The sequence below is a fragment of the Pezoporus flaviventris genome, unplaced genomic scaffold, assembly GCF_033815535.1.
Source record: "Pezoporus flaviventris isolate CSIRO_AGI_PZ_B2104156 unplaced genomic scaffold, CSIRO_AGI_Pfla_v1 ptg000007l, whole genome shotgun sequence".
NCBI lineage: Eukaryota > Metazoa > Chordata > Aves > Psittaciformes > Psittacidae > Pezoporus > Pezoporus flaviventris.
The window spans coordinates 96,593,201-96,619,612 of record NW_026892555.1 but is presented as its reverse complement, the minus strand read 5'-3'; the positions used below and the strand labels follow the sequence as shown (position 1 = coordinate 96,619,612).

The 26,412-nt window shown below is 37.0% G+C and overlaps 1 protein-coding gene across 2 annotated transcripts in view; it reads left to right on the top strand.

Moving 5' to 3' along the window:
• Nucleotides 1–26,412, top strand: part of RECK (reversion inducing cysteine rich protein with kazal motifs) — a 49,174-nt gene that overhangs the window by 5,053 nt on the left and 17,709 nt on the right. Inside the window, exons 3-10 of one of the 2 annotated variants that reach the window (XM_061449618.1) lie at nucleotides 4,975–5,049; nucleotides 7,471–7,507; nucleotides 11,811–11,896; nucleotides 14,448–14,495; nucleotides 15,471–15,512; nucleotides 24,806–24,839; nucleotides 25,377–25,574; nucleotides 25,971–26,238. In XM_061449618.1, the coding sequence (XP_061305602.1) occupies nucleotides 4,975–5,049; nucleotides 7,471–7,507; nucleotides 11,811–11,896; nucleotides 14,448–14,495; nucleotides 15,471–15,512; nucleotides 24,806–24,839; nucleotides 25,377–25,574; nucleotides 25,971–26,238 (788 nt within the window). The remainder of the gene's footprint in view (nucleotides 1–4,974; nucleotides 5,050–7,470; nucleotides 7,508–11,810; nucleotides 11,897–14,447; nucleotides 14,496–15,470; nucleotides 15,513–24,805; nucleotides 24,840–25,376; nucleotides 25,575–25,970; nucleotides 26,239–26,412) is intronic. The other variant, XM_061449620.1, reaches the window with a different exon arrangement.

The following is a 26,412-nucleotide window of genomic DNA, read 5'->3' as shown; positions in this document are numbered from 1 at the left end:
TTTGAAATTCCCAGTTTATCACTTGAATGCCTGTTAGTTTTTAGCCCTTCACGAAAGGCCTTTAGCTTTTTACTGTCAAATTTCATCTCATTTCTGTTATATTGGTTCTAATTATTGTGTAGAATTTTATGTGTGTTTTGTAAGATATTCAGATCTTTCCTCATCTGAATGATTCCTCTGTACTCATATAATCAGCATATTCGGAGTCTTTGTGGTGAGAGGTCTAGAACAAGTCTAAAGCAAGACTGGTATCCCAGAAATTGTTCTATAAGGAGCTGTCTTACTGACCTCACGTCAGGCTGTTGGTAGCATCATTTTCTGAATGATTCTTTGATGTAGGCCCACAGACTGGCTGTCTGGTATTTTTCTGCTTATTTTCATGTTCTGTAGCTTAACCATTTTGTGCAGCACAACTGCAATGCTTTGTCTTTGTTGAATCCATTTTGGAACGTATTATTTGATAGCTATGCCCTTGTCTTAAACATAGAATTTGTAGATTTACATACATGGGAGGGTGACTGTGAGGGGACAGAGTTGGCTGAATGATTTACTGTTTTCATTCTTTCTTTCTAAATACCTTTTCTAAAATATTTGCTACGTACTTGTTGTCATGTCTGTACCACCACACTGTACCATCCTGGCATAATTTATTTAATAATTAAATAAAAAAATGTTTTCTTTCTAGACTTGGTAGTTTGAGCCATAAAACACAGAAGTTGCTTGCCAGGGACATCAAGGAAAGAGAGCAGGCTTGTGCCCCATACCTCTGTTTAATGCTTAGGGAATGCCAGGGACCAGGGTGCACAGACAGGAATTTGGGTGTTAACAGAGCTGATTCTTGTGAAGCGGGCCAAGCAGGAAGTGCAGATGTACTGCTTGAGACTGTGTGAACCTATTAAGTCCAGGAGGACAGTCTGTGTCACTGGCTCACGACATGTTGGAGGTCTTGACCCAGAAGGAGCTCTTGAAGAAGAGTATGTCCATCCAAGTCTTGGGCTGCAGTGAAGGGATTGCCAGGTCTCTCCCTGAATCAGTGGTGGTTGTGAGAGTCGTGCTCTGATCAGCTTCTTGAACTGTCAAAGAAGCTGAGGTTAGAAGGATTGCCTCAGTGTAAACGGGAGCCAGACAGGCTCTTTTTGGAGAACCTGGAAAGCCAATAGCCTGAATTATGCATTGCATGGAAAGAAGGATGGCTAGAGGCTATGCTTAGTGGAGACTGAAAGTCTGTGGCCCCTGACAGCGGGAGGAAGTTTCTTGGCCTATCTTTGGATATGCCCTTTCAGAATAGATTTGGAGCCTCAGAAAGGTGAAGGGGAACAAAATCCATCAGGGAGCCATATTGGCCTAATCGGTTGGTTGTAAACAGTGCCACCAGGAGAAAGAATCCCTTCTGCAAAGAATGGAAGCACTCATCTACAAATGGGACTTGCTGTCTGGGATGATTTGGTTTTCAGGGGCTCAGATCTAGAATGTTGCTGAAATTGCAAGTTTTTTTTGACCCTCAGATTATCACCCATTGGCTGCTCATCTACATGGACACATGTACTGTTGAGTGAAGCCTTGCATGCGTAAAAGGGTGAAGGGCACAGGAGAACTAGATGATGTTTTCCTTGATCATGTCAGTTAAGGAAAAAAGCTTGATAAGGAGTAAGGATTTCTACTAACTTTAAATTACTTTCAGATACTTTAAGCCCTTTGAAAAGGAAAACTTGGATTACAGATTTGTTTGTCACTAAGATGATACAAACATCTAATTATTTTGCATTCTTTGTAAATATTATTCCAAGCTTAGTTTCAGTGTCATCTCCTTTTTGTGATTTTGTCAGATACTGTAGAAGGAATAAGTGGAACTGTTTTTCTTTAGTTGATGTTTATTTCTGGGAAGTTACACAATCGTAAGGTTCCTGGAAGCATTCATCTCTGTACCACGCCAAAGATCTCTATCCAGATCCTCCTCCAAGCATAAGAATAGTCCATCCTGGTCCTCAGGAAAACATATTAATGTTTCAGAAGGCTGGTTTGGCTAAACAGAGAAATCATGAACAAGCTTCAGTGCAGAAAGGCAGTATAGAGAAGATAGAAGGAGGGAAGGGTTATAAAAGAAGAATTTACGAACTTTTCATAGGGGGAGGACAAGAGAGAGCAGCCGTAAATTAAAACTAGAGATTTCTAGTTGACTGTACAGAGGAACTTTTCCACCATGAAAACAGAGAAGCTGTGCATTCTCCATCTGCAGGGGTTTTCATGACCTGACTGGATAAAGCCATGAGCAGTATGGCCTGGCTTCACAGTTGATCCTGCTTTGAGCAGGAGGTTGCAATCAATGATCTTCTGTGATCACTTCCTACCCAAATTATTTTCATATTCTATGACTGCAGAAGACCCCAAATACTACTGCAGTTCTTTTCTTGCTCTCTTCTCTAAAACCAGTACTCTTGATCTCTTGTTTTCAGTCCATGAATTTATCATGTTCCAAATTCAGAATAGAACCGTAATGTATTTCTGCTTTTGAGAGATCAAATGCATCCACGACTTAGTTATTCCTGTAATTTGTGGTTTCATATCCCACATTAATAGGTCTGTTTCCATCCCTTTTGTTGTCCAGTTTCTTGTTTTAATTAGTAAGTGTTTTACTTAATTGAACTGCTAAAGGAACAAGAACTAACAACATTCGTGTGGGACCAGGAAATCATTTCAGTTGTGCTGAGAGCTCAATTTAACATGAACACTTCTGTGAAACTTTAAAAACCAAAACAACAAAAACGACACCAGAAAGATTGATGAGGTAAAGGTATCTTGTAGTAAGCTGTAAAGAAATTGCTACTCTTGTAAGGAACTGAGATGAGCAACACTACAAAATGGCCTAAAGGACACCTGGGGAAAAAAGATAAGTTTACATGATTCAGAATTGTGTATGAAAGTCGATGAGGTAAAGCAAGATTTCTTCCTAAGTATAGCTGTGTAAAGTAAGTTGGAAGAGTCATTTTGTCTAACCTCCTGCTCAGAGAGGTACTAGCTTCAAAATTAGTCGTATTTTGAATATCCTCAGGAATGGGCTTTCCACAGTGGCTCAGGGGAGTCTGTTCCAGCATTAACTTACTCTCATGGTGGTTTGGTTTTTTTCCTTTGCATCCAGTTAGAATTTGTCTTGCTGCACTGTGTTACTTTTGCAGCTCGTGCTCCACTGTGCGCCTCTGAGAACAGTCTGAATTGTCTTTTGTATCATCCATCAATTCCTGGAAGACAGGAATTTAGTGTGCCTCCCCACCCTTAACCCTTTAGTTTGAACTGATTTTCTTATCTTGGCCTGTCTTGATATATCATAAAGTCCAGCATCTTTTGTGGCCTTCTGCTGGACTCTCTGCAATTCATCAGTAACATTCCTTGCACAGTGGTGGCACAAAACTGGGTTTGATATTATAGTAGCCTCATCAGTGCCTAATATTTAACCTGCTGGTAGTGCAACTGCTAATGAAGAGCAATATTCTCTTAGCTCTCAGTGCTCCGCCGGTGCACTGCTGACCCATGTTCAACTTGTCATCCACCAGGACCCAATACCCTTTGTTCCAAAGCTGGTTTCTACCCAGAGAGCACCCAGCCTATACTGTTGCATAGGATTATTCCATTTCAGCTGCAAAATTCTGTGTTTGCCTTTGCTGAACTGCTTGAGTTTCCTGTCAGCCCATTGCTGCAGCTGGTTAAAACCCATCTGAATGGCAGCTCCAGCCTCTAGTATATGAATAGCAGATCCCAGTTTGGGCTCATTTATGCTCAGGATTTTTCCTGTCCTGTTCTGCAACTCACTAGTAAAGCCTTTTACAGTGTTGGTTTGTCTCCTATATTATACCACTTCTAAGTGGACAACACTTAGACACTGAACTGCTAACTGCTAATCTTTGAGCCCTATTGCTCAATCAGTTTGTTGTCCACCTTGTAGCCCACCCATCCCATTCATGTTTCACCAGTTTGGCTCTGAAAGATATGGTGTGCGACCATGCAAAAACCTTTTTAAAGTCAAAGTAGGTAACATACAGTGTTCTTCATTTTTACTAAACCAGTATTTTAGTTATGGAAAGCTATCAGACTAAGTCTGCCCTTGATATGGCTGTGCTGACTGCTCCCAGTCACCTCCCGTCCTTCTTGTGCCTTGACATGACTTCTGTGAGGATTTGTGCCACAGTCTTCCTGCAGGGCAAGGTTAGGCTGAACAGCCTGTCGTTCTGAAAATTGTCTTTCTCATCTTTCTAATGGATATGATGTTTGTCTCTTCTTTAGTCATCTGGAACCTCATCCAATCGCCATGGTCTTCCAAAAATGGCAGTAAAGCTTCCTTGCGATAACAGTGGCAAGCTTCTCAACATCCTCAGTTGCATCCCATCCAGTCTCATGAATTTCTGAGTGTTCAGTTTGCTTAGGTGGTGCTTAACTTAATCTTGGTTAGCTGTGGTGTCAAGGTTTAAGTCCAGCCCGTAACTGAACCCAAGATGTGGTAGTATTCATGCCCCTGTTAATTTTGGTTATCTCTTTAACTAGTCTAGGTTTTGTTTCTTTGTTCCACAAAATTTTCTTGTTTCAGGGTTTGTTTTGGAAGGAGTTGAGTTGCCTGAGGTGGTGTAGCATGTAGCAGAAGATTAATAAAGAGTTGTATAATATTTTGGTATGTGGGACAAAAATCCACTATGTTTTTCACGCTACCTGTTCAACAGAAACTCTGATTGAAGTATTGGAGGAGGAAATTCTCATTCACTTCTAAATATAGAAATTCTTTTCTTCATTGAAAAATGCAACATATTTGAAAGAATATAGATACATAAAAGAGATTATTAACTTTGCATTGTTCGTATATTATCTGTTAGCCAAAGTTGTGGAAGGGTAGATAGTAGTGTAACTAAAAATCACTGAATCAATTGAAAAAAGTATCCAATGTATAGATATAGTCTATGTGGTTTAAGGTGTGGGTTTTTTTCCCAACAGATTTTGTCTTCTAAAAGTGATTCCCGCTTGAAGCACTTACTGCAGCGAGCACCTGAGTATTGCCCAGAATCAATGGTAAGGCTTGCTAGTTTTTAATTAAAGAAACCAATCTTTAGTTTTGCTTGCAAAAGTAAGGTTTTAAAATTATTTGCTTCTATTTACTCACTGAGTCTTGAGCTCATAGAACATGTGTGTATGTCTGCAAGCTTTTTCTTCCTTGCTATGAGGACTAGAAAAATTCTTATCATGAGATTTGATCCTTGAAGTAGGAGTTACTTTTACGGTAAGCTTGCAACAATACAGGACTTGACAATTTTCTAGGTGCCCTGGTTGTGTATGCTAAGAAATGCCTTAAAAATCTGACCTATGTTGTAAAAAAAAAATATGCTGGGTGATTGACACTTGAATGTTGATGGCTGGGACTAAAATTAGGTAACATGTTCCAGTTTGTGTATGGGACAAAGCTGTAAGGTCTTGTTTGGGCTAAAGCAAGGAGACCCTCATAGATGCTCTGAATGGTTTATGGCCATATCTGAAAAACTGAATTAATGCTTTTATTGGTTAGTTAAGATATTATTTGGTTAAGTAATATTATAGTTTCCTAAAAGTGCTGTAGTGTGTCACTAAAAAAAAATAAAAATGAAGTAATCTGCTCCCTGTCTTAAAGATTATCTAATGGGGAAAGAGATAAGTGCTGTTACTCAGACTGTACATTCTGAAGGTTTTATCTCTTGGCAGCTTAGAATCTCTCAACACACTTGCTCTCAGAAAGGTCTGCTTTTTTCTTGTAATTTTGTTATTTCTAAACAGTATCAATACTGTTTCCAGCTAGCTCAAAACACATACTCAGCTCAAATGGGCACTATGTATAAACAGTAAATCTGAGAATAACAGAATAACAATTTATTAGCAACTTTGAAAGAGTGTCTTTGCTTATAGATCCTTTCCTCCTGTGTGTCAGAAGCATGTTTTTTCAGTGTTTTGTTTCTTTCAATCATCGGCTCTAAGGCCTTGGAAGGTTACAGACAGCCATGAGTAGGAGTAAAACCTATGACATGAAAACATACTGAAGTGGTGAATAGACTTTGTTTTGGTACTATTTCTTTATCTTTTATTTCCTTATAAGAAGAGTAGAATTTATCTGTATAGTAGAGGAGTGCATTTTTAGATGACAGGATTGAAGAGTATCTGAAAGGGGAAAAATGCTTGACACAATGATTTTTTTATTATTTCTTTTTTTAAACTCCAATTACCATCTCTATAAATGGCAAGTTTACTGTCCAGTGATTGTTATATTAAATTAACATCACTGAACTGGTAATATTTATAAACTTTTGGAAAAGACATCTAGATACTGATTCGGAGAAAACTCCAGGAACAAACTTGCCCGCAGAATTTCAAGTTGACAAGCAGGTATTCTTTATTGCGGTGCCGGGAGACACGGGGGATAGCTCCTCCTAACGTGTGTCCCCGAATTGCTATACAGGTCATCCTTATATGGTCACTGAGCATATTACATCATTTTCCAAAAAGTTTCCGGCATGCATACAAAATGTGGTGGTCTTTAAGGGTCGTTTACTTTTCCCAACAACATTAATTAACATTACAGACATAGCAATCATCCTGGCCTTCTATTTATCAGTTAGTTTAACTGCTCTCATCCTGGACATCTGCTAGTCCCAGATACTCCCCATCCCCAGGTCCTGTCCTTCTATTCTGCTTTTCTCATACCTTTTGTACTGAGGTCCTGAGGGCCTGAAACTACCTTCAAGCACCGCAGTTATTTTCCATTACAAAGCCATCAAATTTAACATTACTTAGAACTGATTACATTTTGTATTTTTGTGCCTCCTTGTCTCAGTATGGAATAGTTAAGAGTTCAACCTAATACCATATTTGCTCTTTTCAGATACCACCTGTCTTAGGAGAAGTTACAGTGACATTCCATGGATAAGCAGATAGATTATAAATTTAATCAGATGGTCTGTTTTCTCAAGCACTACTTACAGACATCGTGTTGTCTATATTCCTTCAAGTAACATGATGGAAAGGGTATCGCCTGGTGTAAGTAGTACAGTAACTGTCAGCTGAATCAATGGGGCAGAACTAGTAGAAGTAGCAGCTTTTTACTCTTTTCTTTTGAGCTGAGTGACTCTTACTTAAGTGGGAAACCACTGCAGATGCAGAGGAGGACAGTTTTAGATCATTAGATACACATTCATTACAACTTTAGAAAGCTCCAGGTAATCACATGATGTTCTACACCTCCAAAAACACTTCTGTTGATTCCATACTCTTTTGATGGCAGTCTTCTCATCAAAGCAAGTGGTACTCAACTTACGTCTCATAGCACTTCTTCAAAAGATGTTTAGATGTAATTCTTCCAGTAGGATATTTAAAACCCAGGGCAAAAATGCTAAAGATGGTGTTTTGTGTCTGCTAGAAATTCTTTTCTTCGCTAGACTTACTTTTGCTTACTTGCATTTTACTTTTCAGGGAGAAGTGTGGGGTTGTATAAATTCTTCTTTGCCAGGTAAGAAATACTAGTTTAATATTGAGTCATGTTGCTTTTTCACCATATGCATGTTTTCTACCACCTGCACCATTTCATGGTAACTTTCATTATGCTTCCATTATAAACAGTTTGGTGTCTAGTTTACTTTAGTAGAAACTGAGTTACCTGTGCATTTTTTAACACTTCTTTTTCTAGTTAGAAAATATTTAATATGTTTGTATGATTAAACATATGTGGTTCTGTTACACATCCAAGAAACATCCAAGCTTCTTTCCTTCTAAAGTTTTCTGTTGGTTTTAGTTTTAGTATACTTTAGCCTGGATTATTGCAACTTTGCTGCAGATGCAGTGTAATTTGGAAGAAAACTGAGTAACAAGGGGAAATAGTAAGAACTAGACAAAGAGTGAAGGAGGTGCAGAGGATCACATCAAGAACCAAACTGCTTGGTACAGGTGGATTTAGAAAGCTAAAGCATAAATAGCAAGGCAGGACTGTTACATTAGAAGGAGAGAGCAAGAATAGATTAAACTGGACTTAACTAGTACTAATTGTATCATATGTGATTACTAAAAGACTTAGAGTGAAATTAGCATGCTATGGTTGGAAAAGTGGTAGTGAGGAAAGAGGAGGCTGTGACAGTTTTATGGCATCTGCTCAGACTCCCCCCGACCCTGGCGTCAGAGACAAGCTGTTGATTCCACTGTATGCAAAGAGTTTTGCTGTCTTGTATTTTTGCTAGTTTTACTTGACCAATAATATCTTTTGGAGTGCAGTGCTTCTGTTTCATCTAAAAGTTTCTTTATGATCATGCACACATGACACTCTTCAAGAGACTGCTTACAAAATATGACTGAGGGACCCACCAATCTATAATTCAGGATGATAACTAAGTTCAGATTTTAGGCTTTATCATTTTCTGTAAGCAGACTGTAGGAGACTTCAAAAAGACAACAAAATTCTGACTTGGGCTTTCTTGCACCCTTCTTGGCAAATGCAGGACTGGAACATGGGATGCTGAGTTAGTTTTCACTTTCTTCTTTTTCTTCTTTTACCATCTTTTTCTTTTGCTTCTGCTTCCTTGGGATCACGGTAATAAATGTATCAGAGATGACATTCTAATTTTTCATGTTTATGCAGCTTTTTACTTCTGTTTCTGACTTCAGTATTCTTGTGGAGACTGCAGTGAAAGTTTATAATAAGAAAGGTGTGTGTGTGTGTGTTCGCGCATGTGTGTGTTGTAAGTCAGCTTGCTAATGTGACGTGGCTTTTGGAAACTTTTTGGAGATATGGGAGGAGAGTCTGTGTTATGCAACTAGATGATCTTCTATAGTTCATAGATCTGTATTGTACTTCTGTCAGTTAATTTGGTGAATAATCAGAACTATGGACTCAGTTCAATTAATTGTGCACTAAAGGTATAACATACATTTTAATTACCTTGACTACAAAATTAATTTGTAAGTTGCTGTATGAAAGTTGCAGTTTAAATCTTTTGAGGATGTGACACCAATTTTTTGTCAGGAAGCTTGTCTGCTACTCATAAATAACCTGGGGACATGGCCACTTGACAAGATACTAATTATGGCTGAAACTTACCAGCATTCTTATTGGTCTGTGTTTGTAGCTTGTTTCATTCTTTTAGCACAGTTCCAGTAAAAGTGTTTCTGAAAACCACAGGCTCTGTATTGCACAAAATATGGATGTTTGATTATTCAGTGGTGATTCACTGGTGACTATTCAGTGGTGACATTGTCCCTAAAGTGCTACAGCTGTATTTGTCATGTGTTTCTCCTGGATATAGCTGGTTATTGCAGCAGACGTTTATGGAAATCTTGTTTTTCTACTGCACGTTGTATTTCTTTTGGGTTTTAGATTGCTTGTACCCTAAAACATCACTCCTATTAAATAAATATTCTACTGAACATAGCTGTTTTCCTTGAAAGGAGTCTCTGTATGGCTTCATATATGAAAGTTGTGCAGAAACAACTGATACATTATTTTAAGCCTAAAATAAAATATAGTGAGAAGTTGATTTAGCAATTAACTGTACATATGTATTTAAGCGTATGTGCATGACTTCCATGTAGACATGCTTTTGCTGTTGGAATTAGTTTAAAACAATGCATCAATTTCTGCATTTTTTGACATTGATTACAAACTACTGATGTTTGCACAACAGCCATCTCTTTAACACATTCAAAAAGATGCTCAATCTCTAAAAAACATAACTCTGTACCCACTTATGGAAGTAGAGGGTGAGCAGAATTTGCAGTTGTTCATGGCCTTCACAGTTTCTTTGAACTAGTTTAAATCACTGGCCTACAGTACTTCCAGAAGGTCTGAACCACTCAGATGGTACATGAACACTTTGGACTAACAGGATGCAGCCTGCAGCCAAAAGCTGTTCTTCACCTTTGCCTCTCTGCTCCTTCAACCCTCTGTACAATCCTGCTACCTTACATGTGTCAAACGTTAAGGTTTTAATTTGCATTTTAATAAATGTAACTAATATTTTAATTTGCTAGGGAAATGTGTTAATTTAGTTAAAGACTTTGTTCCTTTATAAATTTATTATTAGTGTTTTCTTAATTTGCCCATCAGAGTGTCATGAAAGCCTCATACTTTTGAGACTTTCTATGCCACCTGTCTTTATAAAGCTAACAAAATATATTTTAAAGGCAATTTTGTTCATGATAAATAGCTGCTAGTGATTGTTTTCAGTTCCTTGCAGTGATTTTTAGTTACTTTTTTTCCACCACTTTCTTAGCATTTGTATTTAAGCTCACTGGTCTCATTCCTAGCTCTTTCACTTTACTTTTTTTAAAGCTTGTCTTTCCTGAATAGGTATTGCTACTAGGCTTAAGAGCATTAAGTGGTTGATTCTTTTACTTCATACTTATTATTTCTATGTAAAGGATATAATTTGTGCATGTCCTAAAAGTATTTCTTTTTTAAATATTCATAACAAAAATGAGCGGTTCATTTGAGCTAAAGAATTCGACCTCCTGCCCTAAGAAAAAAGTGTTACAAATTTTCCACAGCTGCTGGGCAGCTGCATAGGTTAAATTTTCCCTTTAATTATTTCCACATTTAAAGAGAAATAGGTACAGGCATGCATTCTTTTACTTGCTTTCTGATGTCTTGAAAACATCAGAAGTTCTGTATTCATTAATAGATTAAGAGGGTGAAACAACTTAGGGCAGCAATTTGCTTTTCTGTGTAACTTTATGTTAAGAAATTAGGATAATGGGAATAGTGAAATAAAGCGGGGGGGAAGAAACGGGGACATTGGAAGCTTTTATTCAAGGTAATTCTGGTTATGAAAGTGTTATTATGGGGGACAAACTACAGGGGAAGTGTCGTAGTTTAACCACAGAGGCTGCTAAGCACCCCACAGCCACTTGCTTACTCCCCGTCAGTGGGAAAGGGGGAAGAATCAAAAGTGTAAAAGTGAGAAAGAAAACTCGTGGGTTGAGATAAAGACAGTTGATAATTAAAAAATATTAGAAAGGGAAAAAAAAACCACCAACAAAATAAACCACCACAACAAAAAAATCCGCCAAAGAAAACAATTGCTTGCCACCAATCAACCACTGCCCAGCCAGTCCACAAGTGACAGCAGCTCCCAGCAACCTGTACCCTTGGTTATATTACTGAGCATGATGTCTGATAGACTGGGATCTCTTGGGTCAGCTGTCCCGGCTGTGCTGCCTCCCAGCTTGTGCATCCTGAGGCTGCTCACTGGTGGGGTGATGTGAGACGCAAGGAACAGCCTTGACTCTGCATAAGCACTGCTCAGCAGTAATAAAGACATCTGTGTATTATCAACACTTGTTTCATCACAAATCCAAAACATAGCACCATACCAGCTACTATGAAGAAATTTAACTACATCCCAACAGAAACCAGTACAGGAAAAAGTGAGAAACATATTCTGCATTGAAAAATTTTGTAGGAAAATATACTGTTGAAACCAAGAAGAGGATGTGTTTGTGGGAGACAGACTTTAATTTCAGATAAGATAGATCATATTATCAAACTTTTGATACTTCCAGTGAACATATAAAACAGTTTGCCTAAAGCATCTTTAAACTCAGTGTATAGAAGTTGTTTCATAATTGCCAAGTTCAGCTCTTTTCTTTTTAAAAGTTGGTTTGGAATGACTTCATAAATTCCAATTAAAGTTAATCTATAAATAGGCTTCTTGAATGAGAGCAGGATTATCAAATTTGAAACGTAACTGACTCCTGGGGAGGGGAGGGAAAATGATGACGTAGTTTCTCTTTCTACTCTTATATGTACTGTCATCTTATTTTCAAAGGAGTATTGAAGAAGTCTGATGGGTGGGTTGGTCTAGGTTGCTGTGAACTAGCTATTGCTGTGGAATGTCGGCAAGCATGTAAACAGGTAAGGCTTTCTCATTGTTTTTCTGTGGTTAATGTCAAATGATGCCATGTTGAATTAATTTCTGTATTACTGTTTATAAACTTCAGCCTTAATGTAATTTTTACATCGAAATTGAATTATCACAGGAACTCCAAAATTACAAGCTGTGACTATATACTGCCCAGAAGTACTACTGGTGAGAAATGCTAGCAACCAAATTCCTAAATCCAAAACAAATAATTTATGTTTTTAAAGGGAATTTTTGGTTAAAAAGAAAAAAAAGTGGAAGTTAAGTTTACTGAAATGAAAGTCTAATTTAAAACCAGGGGGCGGGGCTTGGGAGTATATATTTTCAGCTGTGCTGAAGGACTAGGCTGCTTGCTGTGACTTGATGAGCCTGAAGAAGAAATTTAAATACCTTAGAGTTAGCTGTGCCTTTTTTGTACATTTTGATGCCACATTTACTCACTCAGTAATGAAGATAAGATGAAATCTTACTGTATTTATAACTTTGACAGCACGAAAGTTCCAGTGTGTGAGCCAGCAACCTGGCTGCAGTCCTGTCCTACCACTACTGCACTTGGCAAATGGAGCTAATCCACTTCCTGTCTGCGAGTAGTAGGCATGTGATTATTGCTGATGTGCTCTAGTTTCTTACTTTGCAGTAATTTATTGAATGAATCAATAAAGATTCTGAAGCTTTCTTTGGTTATGCTGAACTTAATTTCTTGAAATTTTTTTGGTCACAATCTCTACATGAAAGTTGTTATTTTAAAATAATACTGAGTGAAAGACAACGTGTGGCTGTTTCTAAGCTTTCTTTCTTTGCAGTTTAGTGATGCAGCATTGTGGTTACAGCCCTAAATACATTTTTGTGCCTCTTCACAGAGGTTTTTAATCATCAAATGGAGCAAAGTTGGTATTAGTCTCAGTATATCACTGTTTTGTCAAGTGACAATTGAAGCGTAACATATAAATTTAGTAATGACCTTTTTATTAAAAAATCTGTGAAGCATTTTGTGATATTTTTTTTCTTTTCTTTTTGCCCCCATCCTCTCCCCCCCCCCAAAATGGCTTGTAACCTAAAAATCATCTTCAAATTCAAAAAGCATGTAATTATTTATCATCATCCCTGTAACTCAGTTCTGGAGCACAGATGTACTTAATGTTCAGTGCTGTATCTTGCATATTACCTGTGTAATCTTGATGTTGGACCACCAGCCTACTGCACATTGTTGTCATGCAAGAAAATAAAGATGCTACTTTCACCCGAAAGCATGTAGTTTAGACTATTTGACAAGAGATGAGCAATGACTACACAAACTGAGTAATGTGGAAAAGAGATAAGTGAGTAAGCACACTGTACTTTTGGCCTTCTGAAAAGAAGGAACATGTATCTGTTCCCAAATGGAATTCTAGCAAGTTTTCAGATTTATGCTAATATTTAAGTGTTTTCCAGACCTGAAGTAAGACTTCCACTTACAGTAGTGTCCTATGAAATTCTGTTTATTTAATCTTATGATTGTTACATCATTTCTCATTATTCTTAGACTCGGCTGTATTTTTGATTGCAGACTCTGCTGTCTCAGAATCTTGGCTGTATTTTGTACATTAGCCGACTCTGGTTGATATATTTCATATGATTTTCATTTAAACTAAAATATAGGTACTTGCCAAACATTAGGGATTATGGAAAATCTTTGGGTTTTAATTTTGATTCTTGAAACTTGAGAGTTTTTTGGAGGCATTTTGAGGAAGGTAATACGATAGGTCCAAGGTCAGATTTTTATCCTGGTGTTTTTAAATGACTGGAGGTGAAGATACCTAATGTTAGTAGTTATAATAATTTTGAGCATCTGTCATATGAAAAAAGAACAAGAGTTTCTTGACAGAAGAAACTGATCTGTAGTTTGAAGGGAGAATTTCTGCAGCTCTGTTTGACAACAGGAACTGTAGGACTGTATGTGCAATAGGGAGGAGAAGCAACAGGCACGTAAGTGGTACCGAGCACACAAAATAGGGAGATGTTTATGCTCAAGTTCTCCCATTTAGTAAATGTTTCCTGTATTCTTCTCTGTGTGGTAAAACTTTGATGAAAATAAAGTTGCTTTGTGTGCTTCTGGTATCAACTAACTGGGTGTGGAAATGTGAGGTTTTGTTTTTTAATTTAGTGTAGTGTAGATGAAGCCCTTGGTGACATTGTTTAGTGGTGAACTTGGCAGTCCTGCAGTAACGGTTGTACTTGATTGTCTTAAAGGTCTTTTTCAATGTAGTTGGTTCTGTGATTAATGGTCATGGTTTCTGCTTTTTCTTCGTTCAGTTTTGAATGCATTCTTTAGGTTCTTGAAAAGGAAAATGTAACTAGATCATGAATACTGATTATCACATTTAATATGTTTAATATACTTAATGTATAATGTATTAAATAATATACATAAATGTATACTGTATTAAATAATATATTTAATATATAATCACATAATACATCCAATATAAAGATAGAATCATCTTTGTTTTGCAACATGATTATATTATTTTCCACTACAAATACAGAAATCTATCTGTCTTTCAGGCTTCTGCAAAGAATGATGTTATAAAGGTCTGCAGGAAGGAATATGAGGTATGTGTATGTGTGTCTGGATATATATTACTAAGAATCAACTGGTTTAGAAATTCTGTAAAAAGTATCCTGAGAAGAGGGAAAGCCAGTCATCTTACTCATGTTTCTGGATTTACTCATTCTCATCCAAATATGAGTTACCTCTCTCTATGATTTTTGTAAAAGTATAATTGTTTTCTGCAAAAATATAGTATATTTTTTTTAGGCTTTCATATATCTTAATTTGAATTAAACTTTAAAAATGAAGACATAAATTCCAAAAAACTTTGCTTCATGAAAGTTGGCATATGAACACCTTTCTGCTTCTACAGTGGAAGAGTCAGCTTAAAAGTGACCTAAAGACATAAACCTAGGAAAGAATAACCTTTTAAGTATTCTATCCTAATGTCAATAATATCAAATTAATAGATTCTGTAACATCAGTGAACCTATTGGTGCTTGCAGTTATTGTTGCCGTTCTGGTCTTAAATCAACCATCAGGACGTTTTCAGGAATTTGCCTTTACCTATACTTTTTTTAACACAGTTTGTAGAAAAGCTGTTCTGCTAGGGCTTCTTTTATTTCAATCTGTTTCTTAATTAAAAGTCAGATTCCTCCTCCCCCTTTCATCTTATTTCCTCCTGTCCTGAATTAGGTAGTCGTGCATAAATTCTGATCAACTGTTCAGGGTATTGGACAATTCTCTGTTCTCTTGATTTGGGCAGAAGTGTATCAGGTTTCCTGTTTTTCCAGGAAGCATTAAATTCCAGTTTTCTCTTTCTTTGGTACTGTTATCTAAACCGTCTAGATAGTATTTTCCTGGACTCTTCACTGTTGAATTTACCATAGCTTGTTCTCTTAAAAAATGAATTTTCATTTTCAGTAGTTCTGTTTCCTTTCATGCTATAATATGCTCTACTGTCAACATCTGTAAGCTTCTCCTCTATTATGCTGGTCTGTTTCCTTCTTTTTTTCTGGATTTCTGCATTGCTGTAGGAAGTTGGCCAATATGGGTTGAAGGAGAACTGGAGAGGAAAGGTAAGAGATCAAAGAATGACAACAAAATGGTGATAGTCATTTATGTTAACTAATTCTTCTCTTTCTGATTTTTATCTGGAATTTTGGAAAGTGAGTCCTTCACTCTTACTCAAGAGTGATCTTACTGTACAGAACTCTTAACACTTTTTCTGTCTATGCCAACACTAAAAGAGGAAAGGGAGAGAAATGATGGAAGAAGGAATCAGTCTTCTGATTGATGAAGAAGGAAAGAAATTTTTAAATGAGATCTTGGAGTAGTAGATACAGATACAGTGTTAGAGATAGAAATTAAGCATCTGACATGATAGATCTTCAGTTATTACAGATTTTTGTATGACAGGTTTTCTTATGTATCAAGGCTTACAGGTACTCAAAAAATAGTACTTACAATGCTATCAAGAGACCCATTGGTTATGCAAAATTCGAGGACTTTTTGTATAAATAGGAGATTCCAAAAAGACTTCTGGAGGGAGTCTGTAGGTAGTTTCTGTGTCTGTGACCTGTACCATACGTTGTATTCAGTTGGGTTGGCTGGAGAAAAAACTGAGTAACTGGGGAGGGAGTGGTTAGTTAAAACTGAAAGAGGTGACATAAGATCAAAACCAGCCTGTGAATCACATAAATGCAATATCATACTTACTGTGTTTACCTTTGCGTTTAAGAATTCACACCTCATTTACTAAAATGAGGATCCAATTTGAGAATTAGTTTACAATATAAATTACAGCACTTGTTCATCAGCTCTGTTATTGAGATCTTGAATATATAAGTACATGACATGTAAGTAAAAACTAGATGAATCAAGAATATAAAAGTACAATTCCCATTTTGTAAATACTCCAGTAGCTTACCGACTTTCATAGCTTGCTTAGTATACTTACCTAAGGATTTCCCAGAGGATTTTCACAATCTTCATACAGTATTTGACTGTACTGTGCGTAGTATTTTTCTTTAATCCTTTGAGACTGGGGAAGCAATTTCACAAGTTACCCTTCAGCTTCCCACTAAGTTAGTGAGTATGAGGAAAAAGGTAAGCCTTCAAGGGTAGGGCATAGTTGTTCAGAGCAGTTTAAAAAACCCAAACTCCAGTTGGGAGGTGTCACAAAGTTTGAAGTTGCTAAGCGGAGTCTCGGGTTTGTAAGGTAGTAAAATCACTTCAGCATTGATGTGCCAGCTTTTCACAAGGTTAATTGAAGGTGCTTTTTCTGCTCATCATATATTTCTGCATTACTTTTACTATAAGTATTTATGAAGTTTGATGCTTCTAATTTAGAGATTTTACACATCTTATAAATTAATCATGTTGTAATAACCCATTCATTTTTGATCACTCCATTGAAGATGCGTGTCCTGTTAAATAGTCTTTATCTTCAAATAGCACTGCATACAGAAATTAAAACAGTAACGTAACTAGCTCAGTGGTTTTGAGTGTTACTGAAATGTACTCCACTTGCCTTCTTTTGAAATATTTTTATTCTGGTAGTCCTTTTTCCCATCTTCTCCTTCTCAGGTACTCATTTTGTCATCCTCATTTTTTTTCTCTACTTGTATGCATCTCGACTCATATCTTTCACTACTTCTTTCAGCTTTCTACTATCCTATTCATCTTCCTCTAAAAAGAAGGTAGGTAATAGTCAAAGAAGGAAGAAAAAAGAAGTGGAGACTGTGTGGATTGTATGTAGGATTTACTTATTTTTAAGTTTGGTGTAAAGTTGAGGTTCATTTTTTGTTAAAAGGCTGCATGGAATATATGCTTGGAGGGATAACTGAGAATAGCTTATAAAGCTTAATGTAAGCTGCAAATGCTTTATTATTGAAACATCACTATTCTTTCTTCTGTGCATGGAAAGGGTAGTACTGAAATTTCCACTAGATTGAAGCTCATCAGTTTCTACACTGTATACCTCTCTGCACATTAAGAACTCCAGTTCTTACCCTCGTGTATTGAATAAGACATTCAGACTTCTCTGGTTAATTGATATTGAGAGCTTTGCTACAACTGAGCACTATTAACATCTGCCATGTGGTCAAAATGTGATTGGAAATGGTGCCAGTTACTTAGCTTCCGCTCTGAAAACTGGTTTTGACACACAGTAGGAAACACTTTTGATGTCCCTGGACTGCTTACACGTATTTTTGCTCTCGCAGATTTGAGCACTGATTAGCTTAATCTGACTTTGTTTTCTTACAGTTTTTACATACCAAAACTTCAAATGCAGTGCCTGCAGCTTAAAGTGCTGTAGAAGGGATTCAGAAAAATATTCACTGTGCTTCAGTATTGGCTTGGTTTATCTTATAGTGTTATACGATCTTGCTTTATGCTGAGGTTTTAGTGATTGCTGGCTACTAATTACCCCTTTTGAAAAATGTGGTCAGCAGCTTTTAGCTCCTGTCTAGTTGTGTGGATTACTCAGAGACAGTAGACTATAACTCAAGATTCTGTTTAGGAAAAGTTTACAAAACAGTTTCAGTTAACTCCTAAGGAACATGGGTGTATGTGGCCTCTAGAAATACTACTTAATGAATTCGGGGTGGACTCTGTCCATGTAATACACATTGTAGCTAATATTATTGGCATCTTATCCAGTGGTGCTTTTTGTCTCTATTCTCTACTCTTCAAAGAAGGCTGATGGAACACTCAAATATCTTGCCAGAATTGAAGTTGCAGTAATTTTGTTCTACCTTACTGTGCAAGTATTATCACTTCTTTTCTGGTTTATGTAACTGAGGATAAGTTTGGCCTCAATTAAACAATTGCAGTTGTTAATTACTGCAAGTTTTAAAGTTCTTAACAGATGTCCACTGTCATTTGAAACTTCGTCTGACCCCACTAAACTTTAGTGTGCTACCTTCTGACTTTACCTTCTGCTGACAAATTTAAAGATTAAATGAACTCTAGTGTGATGTGTCCCTGCCCATGGCAGGGGGGTTGGAACTAGATGATCTTAAGGTCCTTTCCAACCCTAAATATTCTATGATTCTGTGAAGTCAAGGAGAGATTAACAGGACTTTTGTTGTGTAGAGTGAAGCATTTTATATCCTAGTGTATTTGCTAGCTGTGGTAATACTTCTAAATTAAGATGGATAGGATCTGTATTCAAATATTAAATGTGGTTAGGTTGCCAAAGGTGACAGTACTAAACTTATTTTTCTGCCAAAGTTAGTAGAATACAAATACCATGATAGTTTTCAGGGAGGAAAACTTTGCTTTGATTTTTAGCAAAATACTCTTAATTTCTGGTGTGAAAACAGCTTCCGTCACTTTTCATTGAAGGCACAAGAGGCAGCCATTTAGGAAAAAATGCTTATAATTTAAATAATTTAAAATATATGTAATATATATATAAAATATATATAAATATAATTTAAATATAATGCAGAAGACTTACTCCTTTAGCAAAATGTTCTGCTTTATTTGTATTTGTGTGCATGCGTTTTGGGTTTTGAGCCGTTACCTGCAGCTGATGAGCTCCAAAAAGAGCGAAACCAGTTAGGTCCTGCAGTACTGGCTGAAATCTTTCTTCAAGGAACTTCTGGTGAGGGAAACTGGACAGTGTGCTCTGCTGGATAAACTTCACCTGCCTGTTTCAATTTCTGTAACACCAAAGATCTTTGAGACAGTTTTCTTCAAGGCATACGCGGTTGTGTTGCCTGTGTCTGCCTGCCACTTTCCATTCCCTCTTCTTGTAGTCTCACTGTCTCTAATCACCAGTTTTGGCAACATTTGGTTTTTAAAAAAGAGAAGTCTGAAAGATGAGAATAATGCACAAATAAAATCAGTGTTTTATAGATTTCAATGTTGCCATCTTTGTTCGCTTAGTATTTTATTCACAAGTTTATAAATGGAGTATCAGATTCTGTGCAGGTACGCTGTATTGCCTTTTTATTCTCATTTTCCCAGATCTTGATGACTTAGTTCTTCCTTTAAAGAGAACAGGCTTATTTGCTCTTCTGGTTTGGTTTTTTTTTGTGCGTGTTTTGGTTTGTTTCGGTTTTTCTCAGCTATATTACTGTTTCATGTTTTGCTTTGTTTTCTGTGTCTTTCTCTTCTGCCAGTTCCCTAGCAGGTTCATAAGGTAAGCTTGAGTGGGCAGAAAAGCTGCTGATTTCTTAAACACGAGTGCTACTTCAGTAGAGATGGGCATTAACCCTGTGTTCTGTAATGAAATTATAGTTAATAATTTAGATCAGACTGACTGCTTAATGCTTCTATGAGCTTTATTTATGAGCAAATGTCTAAGATTCTCTCACGTCTGTTTAGCTACACTCCCCACATAGTTTCTGGGAAACTGAACAATTATCCAGACCTACAGATGGACAGAGCAAAGTCAGCACCCTGACTAGCACTGTATTCTCTGGTGGCTGCAGGTACTACAATTTCTTGAAATACAGGGAGTTGCTTCAACAACTTGGTGCAGCTGAAGTTCTTCCTGTTCCTTCTTGCAGCTGCCCTTTTTCTGCGCACAGTCCCTCTCACTGATAGCCAGACAATATCTAAAAGATTGTTCTGTTTCATTTCTGTCCTGTTCTTTCTGTTCAGTTCTGTCCTGTCCTGTTCTATTCAAACTTAGTACTATGTGCTGATTTAAATTCCTAGGAAGAGTTTTCATCAGGGTTATTGAAAAAAATCAGGTCATGAGAAGATGCTCAGTGCCAGAGCTCATGTAAAGGCATACACAAGACTATACAACTAGGAACAGGGAGAGAAGAGTTGAAAAAAAGGTGGAAACAAGAAGACCACCTCCTCTTAACAGAAACACAAGATTCAGCAATCTGTGAAACTGTAGTTTCAAAGTACAGAAAGATTTATTACCTGGTTAGAGCATTCTGCCTGTATAAGATTGGTGTGTAAATTTGCTACAATACAAGATTATTTTGTCTGAACTTGAGCCCATCTATAGAGGAGAAATGCTGGTAGACATAATTTTTTCAATATTCTTTTCTGTTTCATGCACAGTTATAAACTGTGATCTGAGCTAACACAGCCAGTGACATTGTTATCCCTGAACTGCTTTTTAATAACTTTTTTGTAACATTCAACTTTTAAGTAACATGACAATTTTTAGCTGAGTTTATAGCAGCATTACATCATGATTCTAAGTATTGTTTGTACTAACAGAATGGTCAAGTACTTAAATATAACCATGATGGACAAACTTCAGCTTTTTCAGGAGCCTCTACTGTCTCAGTGCATGAATTAATAAAGTTAGTGTCACCTTCTACCTGGATGGTTTTTATGTCACCAGAGTGGCTGTGGAGAAGTCTAATTTCAGCAGCTTCTGAGGACAGTCAGTTTTGAATCAGAGTGGTGTTGTATATGACAATTACTATTTGATAGTTGTTTCTTTTTTCATACATGGAAGGTCCCAGAGAAACCAGGTGGCCATGTTGAAACAATGACTTTCTGATTATCATTTTCTGGCATCCATAGAGAAGAATATGTGGTGCTATAAAAACTACCTAAGCCTTTAGGCACCAGTAGAAATCTCTTCTTTATGAATGTAGGATGGTGGCTCTGTCTGCGTGCTCTTTTCCTGTAAATTCTCTTGTTTCTCATCAGTGTTACACAGATGAATGAGTGACAGGATTTGCTTGGTGGGTATGATACGCGTACAGACTCCACAACTCGTTAGAGTTGTAAAGTAGGTATGCTTTTATTCAGCGCCGAGGCACATGGGGATTGCTTCTCCAAAAGCATGCACACCCCATTATATTACATATAATGATTACCTAAACATGAGATTGCTTCACGCCTAATACATATGCAAAATCTATTCCCGTCTAGTATTATAAGTAGTTTTCTGGCATTCATCCCATTGGTGCGTCTGTGCAGTTCCTCCTGGTGGTGGTTGTTAGGGGGTCGTGAGGATGAAGGCCTGTAGTTCCTCTTCATCACTGCAAGTAACCTCTTGCTTTCACGCAGACTCAGTAGGGTTTTGGCTCCTATCCAAACCTCAAGTTCGGTACAAGCCGGTTTTATGCATCTTAAAGTAGAAAGTGGTCAAGTTTTCAAATTTTGTTACTCTGGCTATCTTTTGTTCCTTTTCTTTCTAAAGATACTATTTAAACAAGAATGTTTTAAATGTTAAGTTATAAATCTTATCTACTACAATTCTGCCTAGCAGCTGTAACTCCTACAATTCTGCTTCACCATTCTAGCAGGTTTGACTCCTATGGTTCTGCTTCACCAAGCACAGTGACTGCTTAAGCAAGCAGACACAATGTTAACCCTTTATTTCCCCCTATCAGGTAGTAAAGAGGGAAAATCTGAAGTGAATCAGATTCAGACTTCCTGCTTGGATTAGGAATGTTGCTGCAAATTCATTCTCACTCTCAGAGAAATTATGCAGTATCTGTGCTCTTCTGAGAAAAGATCTAAAATTTGGTAGAGGATATTGGAAGAATGAAAATGTCTGAATTTGTGAGGTTTGGGCATAGTTTTATGTAAGACAGACTTTCAAATTTTTGTATGATGTGTTCTCACTAGACCTGTGCTTTTATTCATGATCAGTAAAATCATACATAGCTGGTGTTCATGGGAAATTAACTTACATTTTCAGGTTAGATTTGTGTTTATTCTCATAGGGTCATTTTTCAGTGCTACATCTGCTATGGTTTACCCGCGGTTTAAATTCATTTCTGACTATAAATAGAAGAAAGTGATGCTGCTTTCTACAGTATTGGGACTGTCCTATTTAAAAACTTGTGTTTGACCGTTAACGTACTTCACAATCCAAGAAGATATTATCCAAAAGATATAATTGTGAGACTGTTTAAAACAAGCACTATGCTTTACATGACATAAAGAGTAATTGACAAGTTGGAACTTTTGATTTAAGTTACAGCATAACAAAATCATTAATGGCATGATACAAACTGAAACATCAGGGCTTGGGGCTTTTAAAGTCCATGTTAAAATGTGAGTCTTCCATCTTTTGGTACAGTAAATAATTCTTTTGGCTCTTCAGATATTTATCAGAACTGTCTATGCAGGAATGCTAATTCATTTGATTGCCAATTCGCATAGGGAGAGCTGTTCTGATCTGCTTCTGACGTGCTCACTCTTAAATGAATAACAGAAAAGAGGATGAAAATAGCTATGAAAATGAAAAACAGCATTTTAAAAAATAGTGGTTTTATTTGGGTATTTACGAAACTTTCATGAGGAAAAAAAATAATAAAGTAAAAATGGGATTGTGGAATTCTCCAGTTATCCAGTGGAATATATGAGTTGCACTTCAATAAATAAGAAATTGGGCCTCTATAATGTGTACTGATTCAGATGTAGGATTTGAGATGTCTGATGGTGAGTAGGTAAAGGAAGGGGTAGGTTATGTACCAAAGTTATCTAGTAGAAATGAGGCTGCCTGTTCGTGCTGCTCTATGAAGAGATATGTTCTGTATTCACCCTTCCCTCTTCAGCAGAACCAAGCACAAGCAAGCTGCTCAAAAAGAAAGCCTCAGAATTCAGATGTTGTAGTTATTGGTATTTTTATGAGTTAGCCACTGAGAGATTTGATCACTTTGGTATTTACTTCGCTTTTCTCTGTAGTCTTACCCAGACTGTAGGGCGGAAAACAAGGATACTGCCAGAACAGATTGACTTACATGATCTCTGAGAAGAAAGCAAGTAGAGAATGTGAATTGAAAAACAAATGCCTGCAGGCTAAACAATCTCTAAGACAAAAGGAAAAATAAAACCATCAAGATGATCCCTAACACATTTCTACTTTCACTTCAAAAATGTAACACTTCCATCTGTTTGCAGCAGCACACATTTTCACAAGAATACCCCAAAGATTCTTGGGTATACCCATTTCTCTGCAATGCAGTAAATACCAGTAACTAACACAGATGAAGAATCTTGTGAACTACTGAGCTTACGTTAGGTCTGTATTTTGCGATCTCTTCTTTTTCTCATTTAGAGGTTGTAGCACATCTGATACTTTGCTGTAGTGAAGCAAGGTTTAATCCCACATTGTGTTTGTGAATCAGTATGATGGTGTTTCTGTTTGCTTCCTAGATGCTGTGTAAAATACATATTTGTTTAATGATGGGGATAGGGGAAATGAAGGAGATCAGAAACTTCATGAAGATAGGGATTGTGTTTTGTCACGATGTTAAAGTATTTGATCACTTGTTATAATCTGGTGTTCTGACAAGTGTGGAGGTCAGGCATGCAGGGGCTTCAGATTCTCTTCCCCACCCCCTCCCCTTTGATAATTGGCAACTGCATTTGAATTTCAACCTCATTGACTTCATCATCTTGAGTCCCAGAAAGCTTACATGTAGTATCTGTTGGGTTTTGGTTTCGTTTTTTTTTGTTTGTCTCCTCTCTGGTGACAGGCTGAGAGAGTTGGGGTTGTTCAGCTCAACACAATAAGGCTCCAGGAGACCTTATTGTGGCTTTCAGTATTTAAAGGGGACTTGTAAGAAAGATGGGGAAAGGCTTTTTAGTAGCACCTGTTGCAATAGAACAAAGAGCAATAGTTGTAAAAAAGTGTAGGTTCAGGCTATACAAAGAATAATTTTTTTCTGATGAATGTGACAAAACACTGGGTCAGTGTTGAAACCTGGAACGGGTTGCCCAGAGAGGTGGTAGATGCACCATCCCTGGAGACATTCTAGGCCAAGCTGAATGTGGTCCTGAGCAACCTGATCTAGGTGAAGATGTCCCTGCTTATTGCAGAGGGTTGGACTAGATGACCTTTGAAGGTTCCAACCAAACTATGTTGATTACTCTGTGGGTTAGTGTCCTTTGAAATGAAACAGCAGGTGTGTATATTTCCCTTCTTCTGTCATTGAACATGTTGGCTATCACCCAGCTGTACTTTCTGGCAGCAGTTTGAAGGAGTTGATAGCATCTTTTGGCTTTTAAGAGACATTGGTTTTGAGTTAGTATGTAGAAATTTTCTATTTGTATGTGTTCATCTGTCAGAGTTCAGGATTTTTTTTTTCCCCCCATATGGAATCTTTGGAATTGTTGTCATTAAAAAAGTAACATTTTGGGACAGTCTATTATAGCATGCTGTTCATAAGTTACTCCAGGCAAGTCTTCTTATACACTTGGCTTGAATATTTAACTATTTTACTACAAGTGCACACAAAACTCAGATGGCCCCATATCTTCTAATTTCCTGCTTTCAGTGATTTTGTATAGTGTTTTTGTTTTAATCCAATCTAATTTGAACAAATAATAACAAAATTATTAGCTCAATCTAAGAAGTAACTGGATACTTGAATATTTATCTGAAGTTTTCTGGCTTATAACACTATTTTTGTTTTGATTTCAGAATGCTCTCTTTAGTTGTATTAACAGAAATGAAAGTAAGTATGTAATGAATGGTTTGTCTTCTTGTTTTTCTTTTATATCGTTCTGTCCTTTTTTCTCTAAAATGTGGGAAATCGCATGGATTCAGTTCCATAGACGAACAACCCACATGCATAACTTTCCTTGCTCAAGTGATAAGGGGATTGGGCTGCTCGTACAATTTATATCAGTTTTTAATTTGTGTATCTGTATTTGATTTTTTTCTGTCCTATTTTGATGATTGCTTAGAAGCTCATTTTCTTCTTCTGCTTCATTTAATGAGTGTTAAGTGCATAGATGAAGTCTTGCAAGTGTTTTGTTGCCTGTTGTCTGGCTACGTAAAATGAAATCAGTGAACTTGAGTTCAAGACGACTTTAGGGACTTTTTTCTCCAGCCAAACAAACAAATGTAATTTGGCTAGTTACAGATATTCCCAGTCATTCTGTAGACAGAGGTTATATGACCTTAATCATTGTGTGTGATACAGACATGCTTGTTTCTTCACTCCTCTGTGTAGGAGCCCATAAGATTTTTCTGTTGTTTGTTTCCCCAGTGGGGTCAGTCTGTTGCAGTTATGCAGGTCATCATACAAACTGTCGGGAATATTGTCAAGCAATTTTTCGGACAGACTCTTCTCCCGGTCCTTCACAAATTAAAGCAGTTGAAAATTACTGTGCATCTATTAGCCCTCAGCTTATACACTGTGTGAACAACTATACACAGTCGTACCCAATGAGAAATCCTACAGATAGTAAGTATAAAAAATCCTTCTGTACTTAAAGTTATGAAAATACTGAAAATGTTTGAGCATTGTATATACTTTTTATATAAAATATGTTGTTGTATTAGTCTGTTGTATAAATTGTATTAATGTATTTCTGTTTTGTAATAGCAATTATATGAATTTAAATAATGGTAACTTTTGGTTGTAGGTGCATTACTGATACATAGTTTATTTTAATTCTACATATGGGTGCTGTTTTTTCCAGAGTTGATTCTCTTTGCATTTAAAAGAAGCAACATTATTTGAGATTAGTTGGGAGGGAACCTCCTTATAACATTTTTTTTTTAATCAGAGGGCTATTATATCTTGCATCCTGATTGTTATTATGTGCTCAATTATGAACTACTTTTAATTTTTCAATAGGTTTGTATTGCTGTGATAGAGCAGAAGACTATACATGTCAGACTGCTTGTAAAAGAATTCTAATGTCAATGAAAACAGAGCTTGAAATTGTTGATGGACTTATAGAAGGCTGCAAAACAATGCCTCTCCCTCAGGATCCTCTTTGGCAATGTTTTCTTGAAAGTTCAAGATCTGTTCACCCAGGAGTCACTGTGCACCCTCCACCTTCAACAGGCCTTGATGGAGCTAAGCTCCATTGCTGTTCTAAGGCAAATTCTTCAACATGTAGGTCAGTATCTCCCTACCCTTGTTTCCAATTGTGAAAATGCCTCAGAATTTGTCTTGTACCAGGTCTTTGCCTGAATCTTGCTTTATAGATGAAATAGAGTCCTATTCTCTTCCAGATTTTGTGGGCGCTAACACAATATTCTACACTGAGCGCAGGCTGTTGCCATCAGCTAAG